Source organism: Hippopotamus amphibius, chromosome 4 (assembly GCF_030028045.1).
Source record: "Hippopotamus amphibius kiboko isolate mHipAmp2 chromosome 4, mHipAmp2.hap2, whole genome shotgun sequence".
NCBI lineage: Eukaryota > Metazoa > Chordata > Mammalia > Artiodactyla > Hippopotamidae > Hippopotamus > Hippopotamus amphibius.
In genome coordinates, this window is record NC_080189.1 from 160,427,063 (window position 1) to 160,452,968 (window position 25,906).

At 52.0% G+C, this 25,906-nt stretch overlaps 1 protein-coding gene across 1 annotated transcript; it reads right to left on the reverse strand.

Moving 5' to 3' along the window:
* Window positions 1-982: 982 nt before the first annotated feature.
* RPS6KL1 (ribosomal protein S6 kinase like 1) lies at window positions 983-17,319 on the reverse strand. The gene is made up of 12 exons (XM_057732154.1): window positions 17,224-17,319; window positions 15,525-15,809; window positions 14,113-14,237; window positions 13,033-13,125; window positions 12,079-12,202; window positions 6,092-6,141; window positions 5,606-5,738; window positions 4,200-4,808; window positions 3,680-3,769; window positions 3,432-3,514; window positions 1,970-2,065; window positions 983-1,703 (listed from the first exon to the last, which is right to left on the reverse strand). Exons 2-12 carry the CDS (start codon window positions 15,787-15,789, stop codon window positions 1,593-1,595), a joined length of 1,779 nt encoding a protein of 592 aa, XP_057588137.1. The 5' UTR covers window positions 15,790-15,809; window positions 17,224-17,319; the 3' UTR covers window positions 983-1,592.
* Window positions 17,320-25,906: the final 8,587 nt, after the last annotated feature.

Sequence of the window (25,906 nt, forward strand, 5' to 3'; positions counted from 1 at the left end):
GCTCCCTCCTTCCTAGCAGGCTCCAAGCGCATTTTTGGTTATGGAGCTTCCTCTGGGGGAACCCTCCCATCTCCCCATTCTGACAGGGCCCCCTCATTGCGTTAATGAGGCAGGGACACCAGAGGCAACAGCAGGCTTTATTGGAGTGGGGGTGGAGGGATGTAGGCATGCCCCAGGGAGAGCCAGGACCTTACAAAGGCTGCACCTCCCCGCATCCTCTTCGCCCCAGACTCGTCCGGAGGACCTGAGGAGCACCGTGGCCTCCCCACAACACAGGCCCCGACCCCGGAGTTAGAGCTGGGCCTTCACAGACTGGAGGGTGGTGTCGGGGTGCCACCTGGTGGTGGTGGAGACGCAGGAGGGGAGCAGTTGGGGCAGAGCCTGTGGAAGTTTGTCTTAGATGCCACAGCTCAGTGACACGGTGAGTCCTGAGAGGAAGAAGAGAGCCCCCCAATCTGGGGAGGGAATTGTCTTTGGGGGTAACTACTTACCCCAGTTCTTCAGAGACCAGAAACATTTTGCTTCCGGCTAAAAGGTTGGGCAGTTATCCCACGTGTTTTGTGGTTTCATTTCAAAAGGAGATGAAGTCACAGTGGGCAGTGGATTGAGTGGACCCTCAAGACTAGAATGCAAAATGGTAAACAGGACAAACGTCCGAGAAGGGAATCCTAACGGGTACAACTTTTCTTCAAGCGGCTTCAGCCTGAAGACTGAGTGGTGGTCTCCCCTCAGACCCATGGGACAGGTTTTTCTTTCTCTCCACATGGGTGGGCTAACTGGGGAAGGGGGCTCTTTATTCTGTTTCCAAAATTTCTCTTAAGTGACAGAGCTGTGCCTTCCTCGCTCCCCCCATTCTCCCTTATCCTTGGGTTGCTTCCCTCCTTTGGCCTCCAAAGTCTCATCACAAGACAAGGGGCATGGTCAGGAGAGGGGAACGGGTTGTCCTGTCCCTCGGCCCACCCCACGCCACCCCATGCCCAGTACAGACTTCTTCCCTGCTTCCCCAGCCTCCCGACCCCCTGCAGAAGTAGCCTCTGGTGGAAGAGGCCCACTAGCTGCATGGTTAAGGTGACCAGTCAGGGCGGCCCTGGTTTGGGACCAGTAAACCAGTGGACTAGTATCCTGAGATGATCTCCAGAAACATCCTGAGTGGGGCACATGGCAGATGATGAGTCACAAAACTTCACGGCTCAGCAGGTGCTCAATAGCTCAGAGCTAACGCAGAGAAAGGCACCTTTCAACATGGTAGGTTCGAGTTCAAGTACAGAGTGTGCACTCAGCAGGTGACTGTTGACGGATGGGTGGAGGATGGATGAGTGGAGGGGTTCAAGCTGCCTAACAGGCTGAGATCCCTGTCCCTCCCCCTCAGCACTAACGAGGAAAGGTTTCTCCCAGAGGTGGCCGGGGCCCTCCATGGGCCCCTCCTGCTCAGTGGCAATGAGTCAAGGGAGGGGCCTGACCAGGAAAGGCAAGCTGCCTTGCATCCTTTGCCCGAGGGCCACTGATTGGCGGGGACAGCTCTGGGTGGCAGGCAAAGAGAAGAGAGGCGATCCGGGCCAGTCCAGCTGTTTCCATCGCCAGTCCACCGCCTTCTACCCCACCAGTTTGCTCCACTGGATGGCACTGAAAAATGGGTGGGACTTGAGTTTGTGGACGCCACCTCCTCCAGTGCCCAGGCGCCGGGTGGGATCAAACTGCAGCAGCTGCGGAGAAAGGCCCAGTCAGCACTGGGCAGGCCTTCCCAGCCCCGTTTCTCCCTGCCAGCCCGGCCCACAGAACCCCCAGTGTTACTCTGGGGGACACTGGTGTTTGGCCACCAATATATAGAAATCTGTCATCCCTATTACCCTCTTGCACCCAAATCAGACACCTAATACACGGGGCGGCTTGTTCACACACAGGGCTCTGTCCTCCCTTCTGTCCACCCGCAGGCCAAGAAACCGCCTCCCTTGTGCCAGCAGCAACTCACCTCAGTCAGCAGGGAGGCCGCGGGGCGACTGAGCCACTCAGGCAGCTGAAGCTGGGTGTGGGGCTGGATTCCTGAGGGGTGGCTCTGGGACAGTGCCTGCAAAGACACAGGGAGAACAGTGGTGGCCAGGATTTTATCCCCGCACCCCGTGTCACCTCCAATGTGGATGATGACAGCGCTGATTGTTGCCTTTTGCTTTGGATCTATTGCATGCCAGGCTGCGGAAGATGCCTGAGACCCAGTGTCCATACTTTCCTCAACGACCTTCAAAGTAAGTATTAGCACCGCCATTTTAAAGACGAGAAGCAGGCTCAGAGAGGTCAAGGGATCTGTGTTGAGTTCAGGGTTTGAACCCAGGTCCTTCTGGCTCTAAGCTTGCTAGAAGCATCGGTCTTGGGTTGCAGTCAGGGCCCGAACTCTATCAGGAATAGCACTGAAGCTTGTCTCCTTACAGAAAAAATGCCTACGGCCGACTCATTCATGTGGCATGCTACTGCCAGGGCCAAGGCAGGGCTGTGGCGAGGGAAGAAAGCAGGACCTCTCTGTGCTCCATAAGGGTGTGGCTGCAGGGAGCAGCGAGGTGTGTCTGGAGGTTGGGAAGAGAGGCAAAAAGCCACCAGGAGGAAGGCCAGGAGCCCTGGGCTGGAGAGGTGGTGGGAGGCCACTCTGGGGGGCTGTTTGCAGCCAGAGCTCTCAGGGGCCTTGGCTACGGGACCAAAGCAGGAGGGAGCCAGGAGGGACGGGTCAGATCTGGACTTCCAGTCACACTGCATCCACGTGGGGCATTTCCTGCTCAAATGCAGTTTGGCCTCTCCCTGCTGCCTGACCTAACCAGCCCCAGGTGCAGCGCTGAGCCCACGGGGGAGAATGGAGGGCTGAGGCCACCATCCTGAGCGAGGGTGCTTGCCAGGGGAACTTTAAGTTCTGGGCTGACGCAGGCTGGACGGGGCAGCTGCCGGCCTGGGATGAAGGAGGCCCTCTCTCTGGTCTTCCAGCCAAAGTCTGCGGGTTGTGGCTCTGAAGGGTGTGGATGGTAGGAGTGAGCAGTGGGGAGAGGAGACTCAGGGGATGACCCATTGGCCTTCTAAGTAAAAGGGTTGTGTAAAACTTCAAGTAAAAACTCCACCCTCCCTCCAGATCTAGGCCCAGGTGCTCTCTTCCAGAAACCTTCCTGGACCACCCCAACTCAACTCTCATCTAAGCTGACAGTCTCACTAGCTATAGCCACTCGTGTGGCAGGGATGCTGAGTGTGGCCACGGCCTGGGTGGGAGTGGCTTCCTCGGTCTCTCACGGCCTTGGGGGTGGAGGCGGGAGCTGTGCTGGCAGAACATCGGGCCCAATGGCCAGGTCTTGGGGAAGCAGGCAGGCTCAGCCCCAACACTGACTGGCTGGACTAACCCCAGCCCCTCCTACATTCAGTGACACCCACCAGGCTCCACACCCTGCCCACACACTACGCACCGTTCCAGTCAGCAGTTCATACAGGAGAGACCCAAAGCTCCACCAGTCACAGGCTTCGGTCAACTCAGAAATCCCACCCACCTCTGTGGGAACAAGAACATATAGGTATGTGTCAGTCTCGCCCAAGAGGGCGGGTCTCCTCTCTATCTACCCCACCCAGATGCGCCCGTTCCCTCTGTCATCCTCAGTCCCCTGGCTCAACGCACACAAAGACACCCAAGGGCTACCCCCATTCCTTCCCTTCTTGCCTGGGGCGCTGTACAGGTTGTCCAAAGCCTCCCTGCAGCACTGAGGCTCCACCTCTGACCACTGGCCAAAATACGTGAGCCGTATGTGGCCTTGTCATCCGGTGCACGCAGGGAGGAATAAGAGGGGAAAAAATTGCGATCGGTCATCTTGAAGCTGCTGGCCTGGGGCAGGGGACTCTAGCACGTCTCCCAACAGCCACAAGGCAGAGCAGCTGTGCTGGGCAGAGGCTCCCTAGGGGCATGGCCCCCTGAGGCCCTGAGACAACCTGATTTTCATAGGAGCCTTGCCCTGAGCTCATGGGGGGAAAGGGTTTGTTTCCAAGTTCAACCTTGACCAAGCAGGCTCAGCGGAGTCCTTCCTGAAAAGGCTCGGGGGAGGCAGGGAAGAAGCAGATCATCTCTGCATCCTCTTGACTTTGGGGAACTTCCCTTCTCTGTCTTGAGGCTTCAGGGGCTTCCCACCCGAGGGGCGGGGTAGGGTGAGGGCCCACTCCTCTCCCCCTGGGCCCGCGGCTCCTACCTGCCTGGTCCAGGAGCAGGTTCCGGGGATTGAGGTCCCGACACAGCACCCCCTGCTCGTGCAGCGCCTCCAGGGCCACCAGCATCTCGGCTGCCCACTGCCTCACCTGCTCCTCCTTCACACTCCAGGCGCCCCTGCTGGACACCGGGCTGGCCCCACTGGCCGAGGGGCGGCTCTGACCTCTGCCTCGGCCGCAGCCCCCCAGCACTCGGCCAGCCCCTGCGCGAACCCAAGGGAGACACCAAGGGGGCCCCGGGTCTGAGCTCTGGCCAGGCCCCCGCCGGGCTTGGGGGTGCAGGTGGCCACTTGGAGCCTTTGGAAGGTCCCAGGAGCAGGAAGTGCTGGTCCTGGCTGAGGGTTCACCTTCAGCCTCTCTCTGGGCTCTGATGGATGTGGCCCCCCTGGCGGGGGTAAGCCTCTGAGAAGTCCGTGAAGCATCCAGGGGGATTCCATCCTGCAGGTGGGTGTGGCCCAAGGGGAACCGAGCTGGGTTCCCAAGGCTGAGGCGGGAGTTGAGTTGAGCCTTCATCCTCTCCAGGCTGGAGCCAGACCTGGTCCCAGACTGTTGGGAGCACGGCTGGGAGAGCAGGTGGGACCAGAGAGTGCCTCCTGGGCCGTACAGAGGGAGCAGCAAGCATGGGGACAGCGAGGAAAAGAGCATGGCCACCAGGTCCCTGTCCCAACCCCCCCCCACCCTGGTCTTGGGCAAGGACCCAAGGACCCTCTGCCTTTCAGGTCCTCACCTCTGCTCCCTTTCCTCCCTCAGCCTAGGATGCCTTCTCCTCTCCTCTCCACCCACCTAAGGTGGCCCCAGCCTCACAAGCTGGAAGAAAATAGGTGTTTAACCCCTAAGGAGATGTAAATTATTGTTAATGTCTTTGGTCTAGGTGGTGGGTTTGCCAGTGTTCAATATATTCTAATTTTTTTAAGGGAGAAAAGTGTAATGACGTTTAAGTAAGTAAAATAAAACAAGGCCAGGCATGGACCTGTGATGACTGTGTCATGACTCAGAGATGTGTACCTCATTTAAAAAAAATCATAGTTGGTCAATAAATATCTGCTCCGTGACTCAGTTCCTGTCCTTACAGCTTCAGCACCATCACCCCATGTGGCCACTCCAAGGGGTGGGCACAGATCAAAAAAGTGAAAAGAGCCAAGACTGGAGGAGATGGTGACGAAGGGAACATCTGCGTAAATGCCCCCTCACCCACCCAAGGTGTGAACATCCTCCCGGGACACCCCCTGCCCCATTGGCACCGCAATGAAGCCCACAGCTGCCTGGTCCTGCCATCATCCTCCAGGAAGGCTGGGTCCCCTGGTCTGTGCTGGGCCTCTGGGCTCGGCAGTTTAAGGGGGTGAGACAGGACGGCATCCCAAAGGCCTGAGGAACTGACGGGGCCCCTCACCTTGCACATGCTCCAGGTGCAGGAAGATGGAGTCTTCGCTCACAAAATACCGCAGCAGCTTGGTCATGTAGGGGACGCCGTGTGGGATGATGGTCAATCGCTCCTGGCTCGCCATGTGGCACCTGGACAGGCTCTGGGGAGGTGGCAGTGCAGGCAGATTCACTGGGGACTGGCCAGAGGCTGCTCTGCTCTTCAGGGACAACCGGATGAAGGGTGGGAGCCATCCTGAAGAGCAGCTGCCTCCCCCCAGTTCCTGATCCGACCCGCAACCCTCTTTCTACCATGGAAGGCAGGCCCTCCCCTCTCTGGTCCAAGGGTGAGGCAGTGGGCACATGCTGGGGGCAGAACAAACAGCTGTTGGATTTGGAGGGAGTGTAGGCTTCAGATACAGGTTCTGGGTAGAGGTTCCCCAGGGTAGGGGTTTCCAAGAGCTCTGAAAAATTCCCAAGAGGAATGCTGAATGGAAGGGGGTTGGGCAGCACCTGCCTTCACCACGAAGGTCCCTCCAGTCGCTGGGTCCTGGACCAGCTGCACCTGCCAAGGTCCAGGAGGCACTAGTCAAGGCACATGCTAGTTCCCAGGGCTCCATGACCCCAGCCCCAGGCCCTGTGTCCTCCACCAAGACTGGGCAAGGAGGCCAGGACTTGTGGTGCAGAGTATAACCCCTCACCGCCAAACTGACATCAAACCTGTCCTGCTCATCTACCCTTGTTAGACCTGCAGGTCTCAGCTCAGGTACCACCTCCTCCAGGAAGCCTTCCTAACCCTTATGTTAGGCTGGGGCTCCTAATCTGTCTCCAGTGCTCTCTGGGCTCACCTATCACACTGCGTCTATTTCCTGTCTCCCCACTGGGCTGTGAGCTCTGATAGGGCAGGGACCACACTGTCCAGCTCGGTATTCCCAGAGCCCTGCACAGCACAAGAAGGTAGCTGGTGCTTCACACATGCACGTTGAGCGGTCCATCCTGCAGGTCTGAGGGTGTCATGGCTGGAAGGGACCTCAGAACCAGTCACCTTCTCTGATCTCTTATTTTACAGGTTAGGAAGTCAAGGCTGAGAGTGTGGCCCCAGTGGTACCCAAGAACACTTGGGCTTGGCATGCTTCTTCAGGTCTCATCCCCTGCCCCCTCAACTCCTTCTTTTAAATGGCCTTTCTCTCCGGAGGCTGTCTTTGGAGAGCAGCCCACTCCTTCTCCCACTGGTTTTGCTTGGAGGCAATGGTCTGCCAATTGCTGGGGCAGAGCCTTGTTTGGAGTTGGGTCCTAGACTTAACTCCTGATGGGCAGGGGTGGACCCCAGCCATAAGAGAGGACACGTTGGGGCAGGAAGACAGAAGATTCAGCCCAGATGAGGGGCATGTGGGGGCAAGACCAGCACCCTGGTGTTGTGACTTCTTAGCTGTCAGCCTGCCCTGCACACGGTCCCCCACGGTGGCAGGTGGGAACCAGGCCCTGAGGCCAGGCCACTGGGCAGTGACGAAGGCTGCAGCATAGGATTGGGGGTCAGATCTTGGGTGAGTGGACTGATTTTCTCATCTACCAGACAGGAATTACAAACGCCCACCCTCCCTTATCACTGGTTTGTTGAGGCCACAAACGGGAAAACGCTTTTGTTAATGTAAAGGCGGTGGGAATGTCAGTTACCACATTTGTCAAGTCACATGGCCTCTGTGAACCTTGGTCTTCTTCACTGCAAAATGGATCATAGCAGCACCTCCTCCAGAAGGCTATTAGGACTTCCCTAGTGGTGCAGGGGACATGGGTTCGAGCCCTGGTCCGGGAAGATCCCACATTCCACGGAGAAACTAAGCCCATGTGCCACAACTACTGAAGCCTGTGCACCTAGAGCCCCTGCTTCACAACAAGAAGCCATCGCCATGAGAAGCCCGCGCACCACAATGAAGAGTAGCCCCTGCTCTCCGCAACTGGAGAAAGTCTGCGCGCAGAAATGAAGACCCAACACAGCCAATAAATACATACATACATACATACATACATAAATAAACATTTTTAAAAAAAGAAGAAGAAGGCCATTAGGAGGATTCTGTTAAAGCAGACAACTCAAGGACAGCACAGCCTGTGCCTGCCACATAACATGCTCTCAATAGCCTACACTAACGATTACTAATATTATCACAGGGAAACCCCATGCTGGGGTAAATACAGTATTTACTCTGTGCTAAGGGCTTTATGTAGGTCATTTAGTTTTATTCCTCCAGCCCTACCAGGTGAGTATCACTAGCAACTCATTTCATTGATGAAGAAATTGAGGTCCAGAGAGGTTATGTTGTCTACAGTTCCCCTGCTAAAAAGTGGTAGAGCCAAGATGTGGATCCAGACAGGCTGATCCCACAGCCCTGGAGACATAACTGAAAACAGGGGCACAACCAGGTGACCTGGCACACGCCGTCCTCTCTGGGCCTCAGTCTCCCCACCATCAGTGAGATGAAGCTGGTGGACTCAGTGCCGGGGCCATAGGAGGAGCGAGGCCTCCCTTCTGACCACTAGAGGTCTCTCCTCCAACAGCCAGAGATGGAGTCCACCCTGGTCCCAGCTCCTTGGCCAAATTTACGCAAAGTTTGAAAAAGAAAGAAAGAGAACTCCGGGGTCATTTAGGATAATACATTTCCCACAAGTACTGACACCCCGGATAATTCCCCACTGCCTCTTGCCAAGTGGGATTCCCCACCACCTTGTCTTGGGCAAGGCTTCTCGTTGTACAAAAAAACAGCAGTGAAGGTCGGGGAGGCCAGAGATAAAACTTGATCAGTACATTGAAACAAGCGTATTAAAAAAGAAAAGAAAAAATACATATATACACACACATCTATCAAGAAAAAATGAGACCAAATCATTAACAGTGATTATCTTGGAATTAGCTAGGATGGTGGGGAGTATTTTTGTTTGCTTGTTTTTTGTTTCAAACTCTTTTCTCTTCCATCATATTTCAAAAGGGTAGCAAAGGGGACATTTCCCATTAAACCAAGCAAATAAAAAAATCCCCTTCCTCTTTTGCTCTGTGCTAGACACTAGTTTGTCACTTGACCTCTATGAACCTTAGTTACATTCTCTGTAAGAAAATAATTAAAATGTAGCACGGTCCAGTAGGACTTTCTGCTGTGACGGGAATATTATATATCTGCACTGTCCAATACAGAAGCCATCAGCCACATGTGGCTATCAAGCCCTTGAAATGTGGCTGTGCCACTGAGAAACAGAATACTTAATTTTAATTAAAATAGTCTTATGTGGCTGGTGACTACTGTATCAGACTGCACGGTATAACCCCGTTTTCCCCCCAGCAGGTTTAATGCAACAGCTTTGCAAATTAGAATGGTCCTTACGAATGTCAGGGTGAGTATTGCTATCGGGAAGCTGGAAGGCAGTTCTGGTGCAAGGGTGCCTGCTCTCATCTTTTTAAAAAGGGAACTCTCTTTTTTAAAAACAAAACCCACTGAGTTCTTGGGATGCGGGGACAATGAAAGCTTCGGTGAAACACATTAACCCTTTCTTTTAAAACGTCCACAGCATCATGGAGAAAAGACAGCCTCTTCAATAAGCGGTGCTGGGAAAACTGGACAGCTACATGTAAAAGAATGAAATTAGAACATTACCTAACACCATACACAAAAATAAACTCAACATGGATTAAAGACCTAAATGTAAGACCGAACACTATAAAACTCTTAGAGGAAAACATAGGCAGAACACTTGATGACATACATCAAAGCAAGATCCTTTTTGACCCATCTCCCAGAATAATGGGAATAAAAGCAAACAAATGGGACCTAATGAAACTTAAAAGCTTTTGCACAGCAAAGGAAACCATAAACAAGACGAAAAGACAACCCTCAGAATGGGAGAAAATATTTGTAAATGAAGCAACTGACTAAGGATTAATCTCCAAAATACACAAGCAGTTCATGCAGCTCAATATCAAAAAAACAAACAACCCAATCCAAAAATGGGTGGAAGACCTAAATAGACATTTCTCCAAGGAAGACATGCAGATGGCCAACAGACACATGAAAAGATGCTCAACATCACTAATCATTAGAGAAATGCAAATCAAAATCACAATGAGGTATCACCTCACACTAGTCAGAATGGCCATCATCAAAAAATCTAGAAACAATAAATGCTGGAGAGGGTGCGGAGAAAAGGGAACCCTGCTGCACTGTTGGAGGGAATGTAAATTGATACAGCCACTATGGAAAACAGTACGGAGGTTCCTTAAAAGACTAAAAATAGAACTACCATATGACCCAGCAATCCTACTACTGGGCATATACCCAGAGAAAACCGTAATCCAAAAAGATACATGTACCACAATGTTCTTGCAGCACTATTTACAATAGCCATGACATGGAAGCAACCTAGATGTCCATCGACAGATGAATGGATAAAGAAGATGTGGCACATATATACAATGGAATATTACTCAGCCATAAAAAGGGATGAAATTGAGCTATTCATAGTGAGGTGGATGGACCTAGAGTCTGCCATACAGAGTGAAGTAAGCCAGAAAGAGAAAAACAAATACCGTATGCTAACACATGTTTATGGAATCTAGAAAAATGGTACTGATGAACCTAGTGGCAGGGTAGGACTAGAGATGCAGATGTAGAGAATGGACTTGAAGACACCAGGGGGAGGGGAAGCTGGGACATACAGAGAGAGTAGCATCGACATATACATACAACCAAATGTAAATAGATGGCTAGTGGGAAGCTGCTACAGAGCACAGGGAGACCAGCTTGATGCTTTGTGAAGACTTAAAGGGGTGGGATAGGGAGGTTGGGAGGGAGGCTCAAGAGGGAGGGGATATGGGGATATATGTATACATGTGGCTCTTTCACTTTGTTGTACAGCAGAAACTGACACAATAGTGTAAAGCAATTATACTCCAATAAAGATTAAATAAAATAGAATAAAATGTCCCCAGTATCAAGGCCAGGAGGACTCTCGCCTGGAGCAAACAAATCCAGGAGTTTCAAACAGGTTCTCAAGCACTAAGGTCCACAGGGGCTGGCCACGTGAGCCAGTGGGCAGGACGTGAAGGGGGCAGACGGAGGGCAGGTGCCCCATTAAATCGGGCAACCCATCCTCTGCTCCGCTGACAGGAGGGAATGTGAGCAGGCACTTCCAGATCTGATTTCTCAGGATAAGTTGGAAATCCGGACTTCTCTATGAAACCTGCCAGTTTTTAAATGCTGATGACTAATAATAGTTTAAAAAAACACCCCTGTGTTTGAGCCAAAAACACAGAAGTGACTTGGCTGGTCTTCTCTTTCTTCCCCATCCCTGACTCAGGGCCTGGCTCCTGGACGAAGCTCAGCAAATAGGCAGTGTTGTCTCCCAAGCCCCCCCAGGCTCCCTGAGAGCAGACCCTGGGTATCCCGGCCAGCTGCCTACCTAGTCCTTGACCCACTCACTTTGCAGGGGGTTCCCTGCCACCCCCTACCCTGCCAGTATCTCTTTGGCCCCAAGAGACCCCCTCCCCAGCCCCTTTAACCCTCATGACGGGGTGTCTCTGGGGGCACTCAAGGCTTCCTGAGTGGGCCCTTTGCTCCCCTGAGTCTGCGAGCTGCTGCAGGCTGGCACTGCCCTTCCACTCACCTGCCCGGATCGGCCTGGGCAGAGCTGCGGAATGGAACGCGGTGACATGCACCCAGGCCTGCCTGCAGGGACCTGGACCCAGTGGCCCTAACACCTCTCCTAACTTGGAGAGACTGGTATTCCTGGCTCGGGAATGACATAGGAAGAGGAAGCAGGATTTTAGGAGGCAGGTGGAGTAGGTAAGTTGAGTGCCCCAGAAAGTGTAAAAAAGGAAAGACAAGAGAGCACCCTCAAGACAGAATGGTTGGGCTTGGCCTGAATTTGCATCTCCCATATGCACAGGCCTCAGAATACGGGATTCCAGAAATGCTTTGCACATGCGTGTGCGGGGTTAAACAAATTCAAATTCGGGGAATTCTGTCGCAGACCTCCCTCTTGGAGATTCACTGTGTACATTTGCATCCTAAAAGCTTGAAACTTCCTATAATTAAAAAAAAATGAAGTAAGTACTGTAACTTTAACTCACTGTTTCCAGAACTTATTTGACCCAGAACCCCTCTCTCCATTATACCTCTGGGTCCGTGGGATCCCACACCGGGAGACAGTGGTGGCTGTCACCTCCACGGCCTGCCTGTGGAAGTGGCCGAGCCACGTGGACTAGCCCAGTGGGAGGGAAGGGCCGGGCAGACGGAGGCTGGCTAGGCCGTGGCTGACAGACTGGGGCCTGGTCCAGGGACCTGGGAGCAGCAGCTGGAGCAAGGCTGGGACGGGAAGGCTGCTCACCGACCCGCTCCTGTCATTAGCCTTCACAGCCATCAAACTTGTATCAAACGCTTTAGCATCTGCCAGGCCTTTCCCCAAAATTACTGCACTCCAGTTCCCACATCCCCCTGGGTGGCGGGGAGGATCCTCACCCCACTTCCAGATGAGGAAACCAGCGCCCAGAGAGGGAAAGGAGCTTGTCTGCGGCCACGTGGTGCCAGCCCGGCCAGCACATCGCCCTCGGCGTGTAGGGGAGCACACGCCGGCCCCCGTTTCTCTGCGGGCTCCCAGACCCGGCCAAATGCCCCGTGAGTGTTTTAAATTACAGGTGCCTGGGCTCAAGCCTAGACATTCCGACTCAGTGGGTCTGGGATGGGGCCTGGGCATCCGTATTGTTCGGAAGCTCCCCCAGGTGATACTGATAAACAGCCAGTTTGAGGAAAAAAACGCTTTCGCGAACACTCAGGTGTCCCTGGGTTGCGGCGAAGGGCAATCGAATATTGGTTCCAATCTCATTTGATCCAACTGCCTGTCCTTCTGATGCGTGTCCCAGGTTCCGGCTGGGTTGTCAGCTCCTGTCTTCCTGTCAGCCCTGAATCAAGGGGAAGAAGCCCAGACGGGGTCGGGATGGGAGGTGGCGGGAGAAGCCAGGAGAGAAAGGGCAGAGCGGCCAAGGCCCTGGACAAGGCAGCCGCCCGCGTGGGCCGGCCACAGAGCAGGTTTCTGGAGGGAGAAGCACATGCCCGCCACAGGCACCTCTGGGCTAGGTGGGGAGGCTCCTGGCTGCAGCCCTGGGGCCGCGGGAGGCGGGGGCGCACACAGCCGCCCGGGGTTGGCCGGGGGGCCCCCGCGGCCTCCGTCCTGAGCGGCCGAAGGAGCGGCTTCCTGCGTCTGAGCTGCAGGGCTGTGCAGAGGAGCTGTCTGCCTCTGCCTCTTCCTCACATTTTCCTTTCCAGAACTGACTGGTGTGGGTCGGGGTGGCGGAAGGGTGGGGAACGGCTGGACACAGCTGCGCTCCTCCCCTGGGACCCCCGACCCCTTTCCAACACCCGCCGCGGCCAATTACACACACCGTCTCCTCCCACACCTCGGGCGCTCTTCACTCACCTTCTCCAGGACCCCGACCACCTTGCAGCCCCTCAGCTGCTCCAGGGCAGAGCTCAGCGTGCGGATGGGCCGCAGCCTCAGGCTGCTGAAACCCTGCGGAGGGGGAGGGGGAGGGGGAGGGCGAGGCGGGAAAGGGCCCCGCAGCAGCCTCAGCGAGGGTCCTCCTCAGCCACCGCCTTCCCGCCAGGCAGTGGGCGGGGCCCTGGGCCGCCAGGAGAGCAGTGGCCACAGAGGCCAGGACCGGGGTCCAGGCAGACCCCACCTCACAGGGACGCACTGAGCAGAGAAGCTGGCCTTGGACCAGGGTGGCCAGGCCACCTTCTCAGCTCGACCCCCACCCAGCCCTCCTCCCAGGCCCAGGGAGTTCTCAGGGCTTCAGAAATCCCCTCTCAAAAGCCCCATCCACAGGTGGAGATGCTCCTGGGGGTGGGGAAATAACCTGAGAACACGTGCATTTCGGCGAACAGGCCTCGAAGACCAAGGCATGCGGCCCAGGCACCTGCTCTGGGGGAAGCAGCTTCCAAGGTGCAGCGAGCCTAGAGAGGGTGTGTATGTGCACACCTGGGGGCTTGAGAAGCGTGCGTGCATTTTCAACCCTCTCTCAGGGCCACTGGGTCAGGAGAAGCCGTGTGGGGAGAGGATTTGTGCACGTTTATACTATGCACGTGTTCCTGTGTACGTATATGCGCGTGGGTGTTCGTGTCTGCTCTAAATACTGCCGTCCAGCCAAACACAAAGAGATCTGGGAACCTGAGTGTGCTCCCAGGCGAGCACATGTATGGGCCGTGTGTGAGGGCGGGGAGGGGTGTGTGTGTGTACTCTGCGAGGGCGCGAGACTGGACCAGAGATGACTCACTAAGTGTCTGAAAATGAATGACTTATGGAGAGTGTGGGAGAGAGAGGAAGCCGGGAGGAGGAGGGCAGGGGGGCAGCCCGGGCACACGCACCAGGCACCAGCCGACCTGTGCTCTCCTCCCGCTGCCCTGCCGCTCCGGATGACAGGCGAGGGCTCCCTGGCCTGTGGGGGTGGGGCCTCAGCTCCCTCCCCGCAGAGCCCTCGGGCCTTTGGGCTCTCCTCACCGTGCCAGGGCTGGTTCCGCTGCCCAGCGCCCTCTGAAGGTGGCAATTAAAGATCTCCTCTGCTCGCTGCAGGTACTTGGTAATTTTCAGCTTCACAGCCTCACATCTCTCCTTGTTGGGGTCAACTGTGGGGAGAAGGGGTCAGCAGGACCCACCCCAGCCTTGTGAGGAGGCTGGGATCTGGGCTCCTCTTGCCTGCCCTCTGCCCCCCACAGGAGGTAGTGCCTATTTCCAAGGCTGGTCAGTGGGTCCTGACCCCACATCTGCTCTTGGGTTCCTCTCTGGGTGGGAGACCAGCAGGGGCGGAGGAGGAAGGATGGTGGCAGGAGCGGTTGGGGACCACGGTCACCCCTCGGCCTGCAGCACCTCGCAGTCGGCATCCACCACCTCACCGGTCACTGTTACACCCTGGGAAAGGGCAGACCGGATTTCCATGACTGCTTTTCAGAGGAGGAGACAGAAGCCCCCAGAGAGCACACCTTCTTCTATCTCTGATGCCCAGTGTGAAAGAGACCAGAACGGGGATCAGGATTGGAGGGTAAAGGACTTCACTGGACAGGCACGAAGCTCAGGTGTTGAGAGGTCTCATTGGCGGGAGGGCAGGAAGCATGCACTGGGGCCTGACTCCTCTCCCCAGCTTGGCCACCAAGCGGTCTCCAATTGGCCTCAGGGCCAGCCTCTCCCCCAAATTAGAAATGCCCCCCTTTGCCCTGAACAGGCCTCCCCTCTCACCTCCAGGCCTTAGCTGTTCTCTCTCTGGAGTCCCATGTGGCCCTTCAGCTGGACAACACACCTACCATTCTTCAGTGCTCAGATGAAGGTTTTGACTTCTAGAAAATGCCCTATGCCAGCCTAGCCTGGCCTCAGTTTCCCTCTTTCCTCCCTTCACTTCCTCCTCATAGTTCTTGCCACCTGAGACTATAATTGTCTATCACAACTCGTCAATCTCCCCCCATTAAAGTGCAAGCCCTGGGGGGGCAGGACCCCAGCCCAGCTCCAGGGGCAGGTAAGCTTCGTGGGCCAAGCACACAGTCTCTGGAGCCCAAACTGTTCAAACCCCAGCTTTGCCACTTGATAGCTATGGAGTCTTAAGCAAGCTATTTAACTCCCCTGTGCCTCAGTTTCCTCATCTGGAAAATAGCAATAAAAATCATTCTTATATATTTGGAAGTACATGCAAGAACATATACAGTGGTCTGTATTCCTGTGAATCGGAAACGCGTTGGTACAGGTAAAGCCTTTAGACCAGCGCCTGGTGTATAGGAACTGTTTGATAAATGAGAGCTATTATTATTGTCCTCCTTGGAGGCCCTGCAGGACCCGCACAGAGCCCTGCTCACCCAGCTCAGGTGGACGGATGATGCGATGAGCCCTTCCCCACCGGCCTCGGTCCAGCCCAGCCCCAGCCTCACCGTGTACGCCTCGGAGCAGAACGTCCACGCCATTCTGGTAGTGGTTGAAGGCTGCCTCGTAGTCCTCGCTGACCTCGCACTCCAGGGCCAGCCGGATCTGCGTGGCGGCGTCCACCAGGTAGTCGCGCTTAGTCATGTCAGGAGCCCCCGGAGCCACCCGGTTGTGAATCTGCTCCAGGTACACGTGGGCCTGGGACCGCGCTCGTGAGCAAGGCTCGGGCTCCAGGCCAGGGACAGGGGGGCACTCACAGGCCACCAGGCTCATGGCTGCCCTGGGGCAGGGACCTGGAATGAGCAGAGGCATTAGAAGAACCCAGCTGGGCGCATCCCTCCATCTGCACCCTGGTTTCCTCCACTGAGTATTGGGGAGACTAATACTCACCTCCAAGGGCTGGGGGGAATCACAGCTAATGTGGGTGACACCCCTCACTGAGCCAGATCTTTCCTAAGTGGTGGTAATAATAGAATCAAAACATGCTTTTGGGCTCTGGGTTTTTTGTTTTCAATTCAAATTCAGTTCAACGAGTATTTCTTGAGCACCTACTACGTGCTGAGCACTGGAGAGAGCTGAGGATACTTATGATCTAGAGCCGCCTTCAAAGGGCCTCTGTACGCATTAAACATAAGGAAGCCACACACTCTGAGGCTGAAGCCAGGGCCCGGGGCCCAAAGGCCATTCCTCACGCTGTTCCCTCCTTTCTGCCTGTCCTCCCCTCCATGCTCCTCCCATGGGAATCTCATTTATCCTTCAGGGCTCGGCTCCATGGCATCCCCTCCCGAACAGGATGCATTGCCCCTGCTTTATTTCATTTCCCTTGGTCCTGAAGTCAGTGTGGCCAGGGAGTGAGGATGCCCAGGGAGCCAGGCAGAGAGCCTGGCACAGCGCTTGGCTTTAAACCTGCGGGCAAATGAAATGACTGAGTGGCAGATTCAGTGCCACTCTGGATGGACTTAGAGGAATGAGGTCAGAGCCCAACCAGCCCCAGGGAGGGGACGCCTCTGTCCTCCTAGCTCTGTCTCTGAGAAGGCCAGGAGGCCACGTGGCCTCCAAGGACCGCACAGCAGCTCCTTCCTAGCAGTGTGTGATACAAGTGTCCAAAGGATAAGAGTAGTGGCTGCAGTAAAGGAAAGGGCTCAGAGAGAGGCCAGCAGAGCTGCCTTTGCCCCTCACTGCGGCCTCTGCACCTTTGCTCTCTCGGGCCCCATTGGGAAGGGGCAGGGCCCAAACGGCCAACTCCAGGTCATTTTTGCCTCTGTGGAGAGAGGGAGGAGACAACAGGACAGGGAGTGGGGCGGGCAGGAAAATCCACGACGTCAAGCCAGCGAGCTGAACCCTGGCCAGGATGCGCCAGGAGGTGGAGGGAGGAGGAAGGGAAACCGCGCCCTCCCACTCGGCCCAGTCACCAGGGACGTGCAGCTCTGGGGCCTGTGCTCAGGGGCATCAAGACCGACAGGGTGGGCTGCTCTGCGTCAGGGCCCGGCTTCAGGGGCCACCCGCTGGGCCGGGTCCCCCCCCCCCCCCAACCCTGGGCAGAGCCGCGCCTGGACCCAGAAAGCAGCGCGTCCAGCCCGCGAGTCCCTAGAACCAAGGTGCACCGCCCCGCGGGGGTCTCTGAGGAAGGCGGCTGAGGGAGCGAGAGGAAGGGGCATCCTTTCCTGGGGGTGGGGGGATGGAGGAGGAGCCGGGCAAACACCGTACCTGCCCGAGCCAGGAGCTCGGTCCGCGTGGCCAGAACCGGCCCTGCGGCCACCGCCCTTTCGCCCCCGCGGGGGACCCTGCACAGCGCGCGGCTGCCTTCAGCCCTCCACCCAGGTGCAGGGATCCGGCCCGGTGCAGCCTGGTCATTGGTTGCGGATGAGCTCATCCTCTAGCCGTTAGAATAAACCACCAATCAGCGCCCGGCTCGGCTTCGGAGGGCCCTTAAAGCAGCAGCTCCCGCGAAGCCGAGAGCTGAGGGAGGGGAAGGGGGTGAGGATGCGGCTGGGGCTGGGGCACAGGTGGGGGTAGGAGCTGCGGAGAGAGGATGTCCAGAGTCTCTCAGGGATGCGGAAGAAGTTGCTTCGGAATCTAGGCCGACTAAAAGCACACAGGCCACTTCCAGGACTTTTCTCATTCATTATTTCATTCATTTATTCAACTATTTAAGTATTGTGTGTTGAGAGACTGCTATACAGGACGAGCTAAATGCGAGATACAGCGACTAGGTAGACAGTCTTTGCTCATGTCTTCATGGGCTTATGGTCTAGTGAGGGATACAGGGATTAAAGAACTAAAGAATAGTGTTGATATTTCATTCCAGTTGGGATCAGAGTTGTGAGAGAAAGAAGCATCACAGGGGCTGTGAGACTTATAACAAGGTGAGTGGCCTAGTCTGGGGGTCAGAAGACTTTGGGGAGGGGCTGATATCTGAACTGAGCACACAGACCTCACCTGCACCTTCATGCTGCCTGGACTCACACTGTCCTTCCCTAGTGCACTTGCTCTCCCCTGGATACCTTATCATTCCATTCTCTTCTGATTCCCAACAGCTCCTCCCCCATTCTCACTCTCAGCCAAAGACCATGCTTCTTCCATCCCTTGAAAACTTGGGAACACAGACTCCTACTCTGCCTGCTACCTGCCTGCTATCTGCCTGCTGACCAGGTCTTCACCCACAATACCGTCTCCCCAACTCTTTCCATAGGTGACCTGTCTGTGCTCCATCAAAGTCCAACCATCCCCTTGGGATCAATCTTGTCCTGTCCCCTACTCAAGGAACCCACTCCAGCAATTCTCTCCTCTCTCTCCTACATCATTAATTTTTGGCTCCTACTGCATCATTCATTCCCATCTGAAACAAACATCATGCTGATTCTTCCATCTTGAAAACAAAACAAAACATACTCTTGGCCTCACTTCTCCCCTATCTACCACCCCAGGTTTGCAGCAAAACTTCTCAAAAGAGATGTCTCTGCTTGCTGTGCCCAGTTTCTCTTCTCCCACACTTTTTTCAACCTGCTCTGATGAGGCTTTCTTCCCCAACATTGCTCTGAATTAGCTCTTGGTCCAGTTATCATGACCTCCTGGTTGCTAAACCCAAGGGTCATTTCTCGGTCCTCATCTTACTTGACCTCTCAGGAGCATCTGATGCAGGCGATCACAGCCTTCTCTCCACGCACTTTCTCCCCAGGCTTCCAGGACCCCCGCTTTCGGTTGCCTCCTCTCTCACCAGCAGCCCCTTCTCTGTCCCCTGTGATGCCTTATTCCCTGCCAGATTTTCGAGTGTCCTAGTGTTTGGCATCTTCCTTCTCTCTGTCCTTACTCGCTTGATGAAGGATTGCACCTAGTCTCATGACTTTAAGTAGTATTCTTCCATATATTGCTGGTGCTGTTTATCTATTTACAGATATCTTATATCTCCTGTGTCCCTTAGCCCTCATCTCTCTACCAGACTTAAATATTTAACAGTCCAATAAAATATCTCAAATTCAGCAAGTCCAGAACCTTGAAAAGATTATGCTGTGTGAAAGAAGCCAGACACAAAAGGCCACATATTGTATGATTTCATCTATATATAATTTCCAGAATAGGCAAATTCATAGAGACAGAAAGTAGATGTCAAGGAGGGGGAACTGGGGAGTGAATAAAGGGTATATGGGTTTCTTTGCGGGGGTGGGGGTCAACAGATGTTCTGGAATTAGATAGTGTGGTGGTTGCGCAACTCATGATATACTAAGAACCATCAAAGTCACATTTTAAAGAGATGAATTTTATGATATGTGAATTAGATCTCAATAAAAAATTATCGTAATGAAAAAGAAAAAAAAAACTGAACTCTTGATCCTCCCCCACCTGAAACCTTCTCCATCTAAAGCCCTTTCCACTCTTTCAGCTCCATCCTTCCCATTGCTCATGCCAAAATTTTGGAGCCATCCTGGTTTCTCTTATTTTCTCACACTCCACATCTAATCCATTAAAATGTCATCGTGGTTTTTCCTGCAAAATATATCCAGAATCTGAGCACTTCCCACAACCTCCACTGCCATGCCTCTTGTAGAAGCATCTTCACCTCATACCTGATTTACTATAGGCGATTCCGCCTGTCTTCCTGTTTCTACCCTTGCCACCCTAAAGGCGGTTCTCAACACTGCATCGGGGGATCCTTGCGAAGCACAGTCAGATTCTGTCCCTCTTCTCAAAACTCTTCAAGGGCTCCCATCTTAGTCCAAGAAAAACTCAAAGTCCCTGCTATGACCTCCAAGGTCATCCTCCTCCCCTATTTCTTCAGCTTCATCCCTTACCGGGCTAACTCACTCAGCTTTGGCCCCTGAGCTTCCTCACTGCTTCTAGAACCCACATGACAACGCCTACCCCAGGGCCTTTGCCCCACAACTGCCCTCTGCCTGGAACAGTCTGCCTTTGGATACCTATCTAGTAAACTCTGCCCCTGCTTTGAGTCATTGCCCTGATGTCACCTCCTTGAGAGACCTACTCTGACTACACCCTCCCAACACCTCCATTTCTCCCTTGTCCCGCTCTGCTTCTTTTCTGTTGTACTCAAGACTACTGGTATGCTATCTAATTTACTTATTTATTTTATATGTTAATTCCACCCCCCCCCCCGCCATGTAAGATCCACATGGGTAAGGCCTTTATCTGCTTTGTTCACTGATGCATCCCAAGTGCCTAGAACAACATCTGGCACATAGCATTGCTTAATCAATATTGGCTGGATGAATGAATGAGCTTTAAAGAATGAGAAAGAATTAACCAGGAAAAGTGTTTGAAGAGGGCAGTGGAGGAGAATGTTCTGGGCAGAGAAACAGCATTTATAAATGCCTTAACAAATTAAAGGAGAAAAATAACATTTACACATCAAACAGATGACATAAAACCAGCTGATAAAATTTAACACTCATTCATGATAAGGACAAACTCTTTACTTAACAAATTCTAAACAAACTCATGAACTTACTTCTAAACTTGATAAAGGGTTATCTACCAGAAACTTAGAGCAAACACCATATGTAACAGGGAGGCCTGAGAAGCATTCCCACAGTCCAGCTGTTCTTTTGCCATATGGCAGGATCACACTTCCCTACCCTGTTGGAGGTTAGGCTTGGCCATGGGACTTGCTTTGAAATGTTAGTGGATGGAACAGGAGTTACTTCAGGGTAGAAGCTTCAAAAGCCAGTGCATAATTCCTCCTGTCATAGTGACTGTGGAAGCACACGCCCTTGGAGGCACAGAGCCTCCATCAGCCTGAGTCTCTGAGAAGCAACAATAAGGAAATCCTCCCTGACCCGTGACTTGTGCTGAATATGAGGTGTAAGTGAGAAATAAATTTTGATTGTGTTGAGCCATTAGATTTTGGGACTGTTTGTTACTGCAGCAAACCTTGACCTATCTTGAATGATACCCCAATGCAGTCAGAAATGAGCCAATACCTCTACTCATCAGCAATATACTGGAAGTTACAACTAACACAATAAGAAATTAAAAACAACAAGGAAGTTTAAAGATTGGAAAGGAAGAGGCCAAATTGCCGTTATTTGTGATACTGTGATTACCCACCTAGAAAACCCAGAGTAACAATTAGTGAATTTAACAGATCGATATTTACAAATCAAGAGAGCTTCTCTATACATCAATAGTAACAATTTGAGGGGACTTCTCTGGTGGCACAGTGGCTAAGAATCTGCCTGCCAATGCAAGGGACATAGGTTCGATCCTAGGCCAGGAAGATCCCACATGCCACGGAGCAACAAAGCTCATGAACCACAACTACTGAGCCTGTGCGCCTAGAGCCCGTGTTCCGCAACAAGAGAAGCCACTGCAATGAGAAGCCTGCGCACCACAATGAAGAGTAACCCCAGCTGGCCGCAACTAGAGAAAGCCGTGGGCAGCAAGGAAGACCCAACGCAGCCAATAAATAAATAAATAAACAGTAACAATTTGAAAATGTAATAGTAATTTTAAAATCCCACTCATCACAGTAACAAAAACTATGAAATACTTAGGAATAAACTAATTAGAAGTATATAAGACTTTCATGGAGAAAATAATAAAATTGAAAGTCACAAAAAATGGATAAAGACTGTCATCATAAAGATGTCGATTCCCCCAAATGAATTTAAAACTTCAATGTAATCCCAATCAAAGTACTAAAAAGACTCTTTGTAGTACTCAACAGGATGTTTCTAAAATCCATGTTTATTCATTCCCTTAACAAAAACTTATGGAGGGTCTACTATGGGCCTAACCCTGTTCTAGGTAGTGAGGATATGGTGGTAAATAAAACAAAACAAAAAAGCTTTCCTGGAGCTCTTTTTCTAATGGAGAAAAACAATAGTAAACACATAGACGTACCGATACATAATATCTCATGATGATTTTACACAGTATATAAAAATGTGCAACAATAGCCCCTTGGAAAAGAACAAATGGTAGGGGTTAGGACCTCGCCTTACCAGATCTAAAGACTTATCGCAAAGCTGCAGTTTTTAAAACAGGTGGCATTGGTGCACATAAATAGTTGATAAGAATAGAGTCCAAAAAAAAAATTTATATATCTAGGGGATTTGACTTAGGATAAAGAAGGCATTTCGAACCAGTGGGTTAAGGATGAATTCTTTATGAGAGGTGTGGGGACAATTGACTTAAGGAAAAAAAAAATCGATCCCTTCCTCATAGTGTATACAAAAATAAATTTGTGTTTAAAATGCTAAATTGAAAAAAAAGGGACAACCTCAAAATTTTAGAAGAAAGTATTATCTGCGAGCAAGATCTTCAGGTAGAAAATACTTCTTAAATATTCCTGGTGGGAAGGTATATGTAAATTAATACATTTTGGAGGGTGATTTATCAGAACTACTTAAAGTGGAAATATTCACCCATAACCCATAACCTATCAATTCCACGTCTAGATATTTAATCTAAAAAAACCCAAAAAACAAAACCAAAAACCCCCCAAAAACCATCTGCCCAGATTTGTAAGGATATACATGGATATTCATTGCAGCACTGCCTGCAATATTAAAAAAATTGTGTGACCCCTGCTGTGGAAGCATGGAGTCTTAACCACTGGACCACCAAGAAAGTCCCTATATTTATATTTTTAAACTACACACACAAAACAATACTATATACAATCTCTATGTTATAGAGTATTAGGGTTCTTCAGAGAAAAAGAACCAATAGGATAGATAGATAGATAGATAGATAGATAGATAGATAGATAGATGACAGGTGATTGATAGATTTTTTTACTGTAAGAAATTAATTCTTGCCATTATGGAGGCTGAGATGTCCCATGATCTGTTGATCTGATGTCTGCAACCTGCAGACCTAGGAAACCCTGGCACAGTTCCAGTTTGAGTCTGAAGGCCTGAGAACCAGGAGCACTGATGGCACAAGTCTCAGATCATTTCCCAGCTCAGTCAGGCAGAGAGAGTGAATCCTCCCCTCCTCCACTTTTTTGTTCTATTCAGGCCCTCAGTGGATCGAATGAAGTTCACCACATTAGGGAGGGCAGTCGGCTCTACTCAGTTTACCAATTCAAATGCTATTCTCATCGGGAAACACTCTCACAGACAGATCCAGAAATAATGCTTAACCAAGTATCTGGGCACCCCGTGGCACATAAGGTTAACTATCACTGAGAGTAATAGCTAACATCTTTTCTGCACTTACCGTGAGCCTGGTACTATCCCAGTCACTTAACACGGAACATCTCATATAAATCCTAATCCTATACTGTTACTGTTGTTAATCCTTACTTTACAGATGATAGAACTGAGGCAGAGAGAGGTTAAGTAACTTGCTTAGGCTTACGCAGTTAGGAAGTAGGAGCACTGGGAATCACATTTTAGCAGTCTGGCTCCAGAACCCAAGCTCTGAACCACTACGCTGATCATATTAAGCTCCTAGCAGCGATGTTATCCAGGAAGGGGGGGAAGGCAGGGACCGAGACTTGGGCAAGGAGGTGGGCAGTGGTCAAATAAAGCTCTACAATACCTGTAATGTTCTATGTTTTTAAAGGGCAAAGTGAACTGGTTTATTACTTGTGATTATAAATTAATTTAAAAAAATTACGCATCGAATATATATACACAAAATGATCTAATTATTTTTCAGGATATAGTGATTAATACTACAAGGAAGTAGACAGTGCCCCATAAGCCTCTCATGGTGGCCTAGACCAGTTGGGAAACTTTCCCGAGGAAGTGTCTTTGAGCTGAGTTGTGGATGATGTGTGTGTGTTAGTCAGTAAGGGTGAGGAGTTGGGTGTTGGGGGGAAAGATTTCCTGGCAGAGGAAACAGCATAAGCAAAGGCCCTGAGGAGACACCACAAATTCCCAGAACTAAGAAAAGGCAAGCGTGTTGGGCTTTAGAGAAAAAGGGGACATGGCTTGAGACGAGTCTGGGCAGGGGTCTGTCCTCACGGAGGCTTGTAGGCTGAGGAAAGGACTGGGAGTTTAATTCTCAGAATATTGTGTGCTGTTGGGTAAGATGAAAACTGGACACTCTGATTGGAACCATGGAAATCCCTGGAGTCGCTTTCACAGGGCTGTGTTATGGTAGTGAGTAGAAATGCCAAGAAAGAGACTGAAAATGTAGACAATTCTCAAAACACGTGGGTCTGAACCACAAGACTGGGACAGGGAGTCACCCAGGGGGTGAATGTACCGTTGAAGGCTGGGTTTAATTTTGGCTGCTGTGGTTATTTTTATGATGGGAAAGACTTTTACACACAAAGACATATCCACAAGGATGTTCATCATCGCACTGCTTATTACAACAACAACAAAATGAGAACCTAAACATCCAACAACACATCAAGTAATCAAATTATGGTATATCCAAGAGACGCCAAGAAATTCAGTGCTTAAAAAATTATATTGTAGAAGAATATCTATCGTCGTGGGGGAATGTCTACAATATATTAAGTTTAAGAAGCAAGTTATAACATAATGAGCATATTATGATCTCATTTTGGATGACTCCTTCACCGCTTCCTTCCTCTGTCTTCATGCCTGGTGTGGGGGAGGAGGAGGTCTTTTTGACATAATGCAACATGACAAAAATTATGCGGAGGGAAGTTATCCACTTTATCAAAAGAGGGGTTTATTCGTCCTGTGGATACTCCACACGCGTCCAGGACGGAGCTGGAATGTTGGGGGAGGGCAGAGGGATAAGAAGGAAGGCACTTCTGGCCTCAGCTTAGGCCAACTTTATACCAAAGCTGGAAAAAAACTGTATTACTCACTCTCTGGATTTTGGAGGAATTTGTGGTAGGTTATAGGAAACATTTGGTGGGGGGCAGTTTTAAAGGAAGATATGACCGCTCACTATCTAAAACAAGAGTCTGAGTGCGCTGCTTCCTTAAGGGAGCTGTGCTAGCAAGGCCGTCTCTGAGCAAGGCAGAGAGGTCATCTCATGTAGACTTTGGGCAAGCGTGGAGTTCAGCGATGGGTCAACTTTTAGAGTATTTAGGAATGGTTGACCTTTGGCTCTAGAAGCATGGTCCATGGAGTGAGGCTGCTGCTGACTGTTCTCAGAAGGGGGGTGGCTCTTACTGACTGAACCCGCTGTCCCAGAAGCATGGTTACTGAAACACGTGGTCACAGAAGCCAGGCTTATACTGGTGCAAAGAGTTACTTGTTACTATAGCCATATAGCAATGCATTTTTTCCTAAGAGGATGGGAATGTTTGCTTCTCAGGGGAGGAGGGGGAAGATAGATGGAGGGTCTCAGGGACACAGCCCAGGTGGAGCCTTTGTGCTGGAGCTCATCCTGATTGGCCAGGACTGGTTTCTAAAGAGGATCCCAAAGGCACCCAGAATTCCCTGGATTTGGATTTGGGCCTTGGTTGTGAGAGAGGAGTCCTACCTGCTGCTTGCCTCCCCGCGTCTGGTGAGAAGTTGTATTTCCAGTTTATCGGGGGGTGGGATGGGGAGGCATAGGCCCTGGGCTCCCCCCCATCCTCAGGTTCTGTCTGGGCCCTCCCTCCTGCCGTGATGACCTCCATGACCCCACAGGGCTGGTCCCGGGTCCACACGCGGATCAGAGCCCGCAAGGCCTCAGCTCTGCCTCGCTGTGTGGCAGCCGCGGCCAGCTGTCAGCCCCTTGACCCTCCAGAGACTCTGGGGCTGGAATTCCTGGGGCAGATTTCTCACCCTCTCAGTACTTCCTTCCAACGCGTCTGGCAAATGAGAAGACATCACAGGCTTCCGAAGAGGACTGCGGCAGAGACAGCTCTGAGAGGGATAAAGAGCTCAAGGAGGGGAGGATATCACCATTACAGTCTAAACCTCAGACCCCCGCTGGGGGCGTCAGGCGGTTACACGTCTGTAAACAACCAGCCTTGCCGGCCTGGCTGTGTGAGCACAGAGGCTCCCGT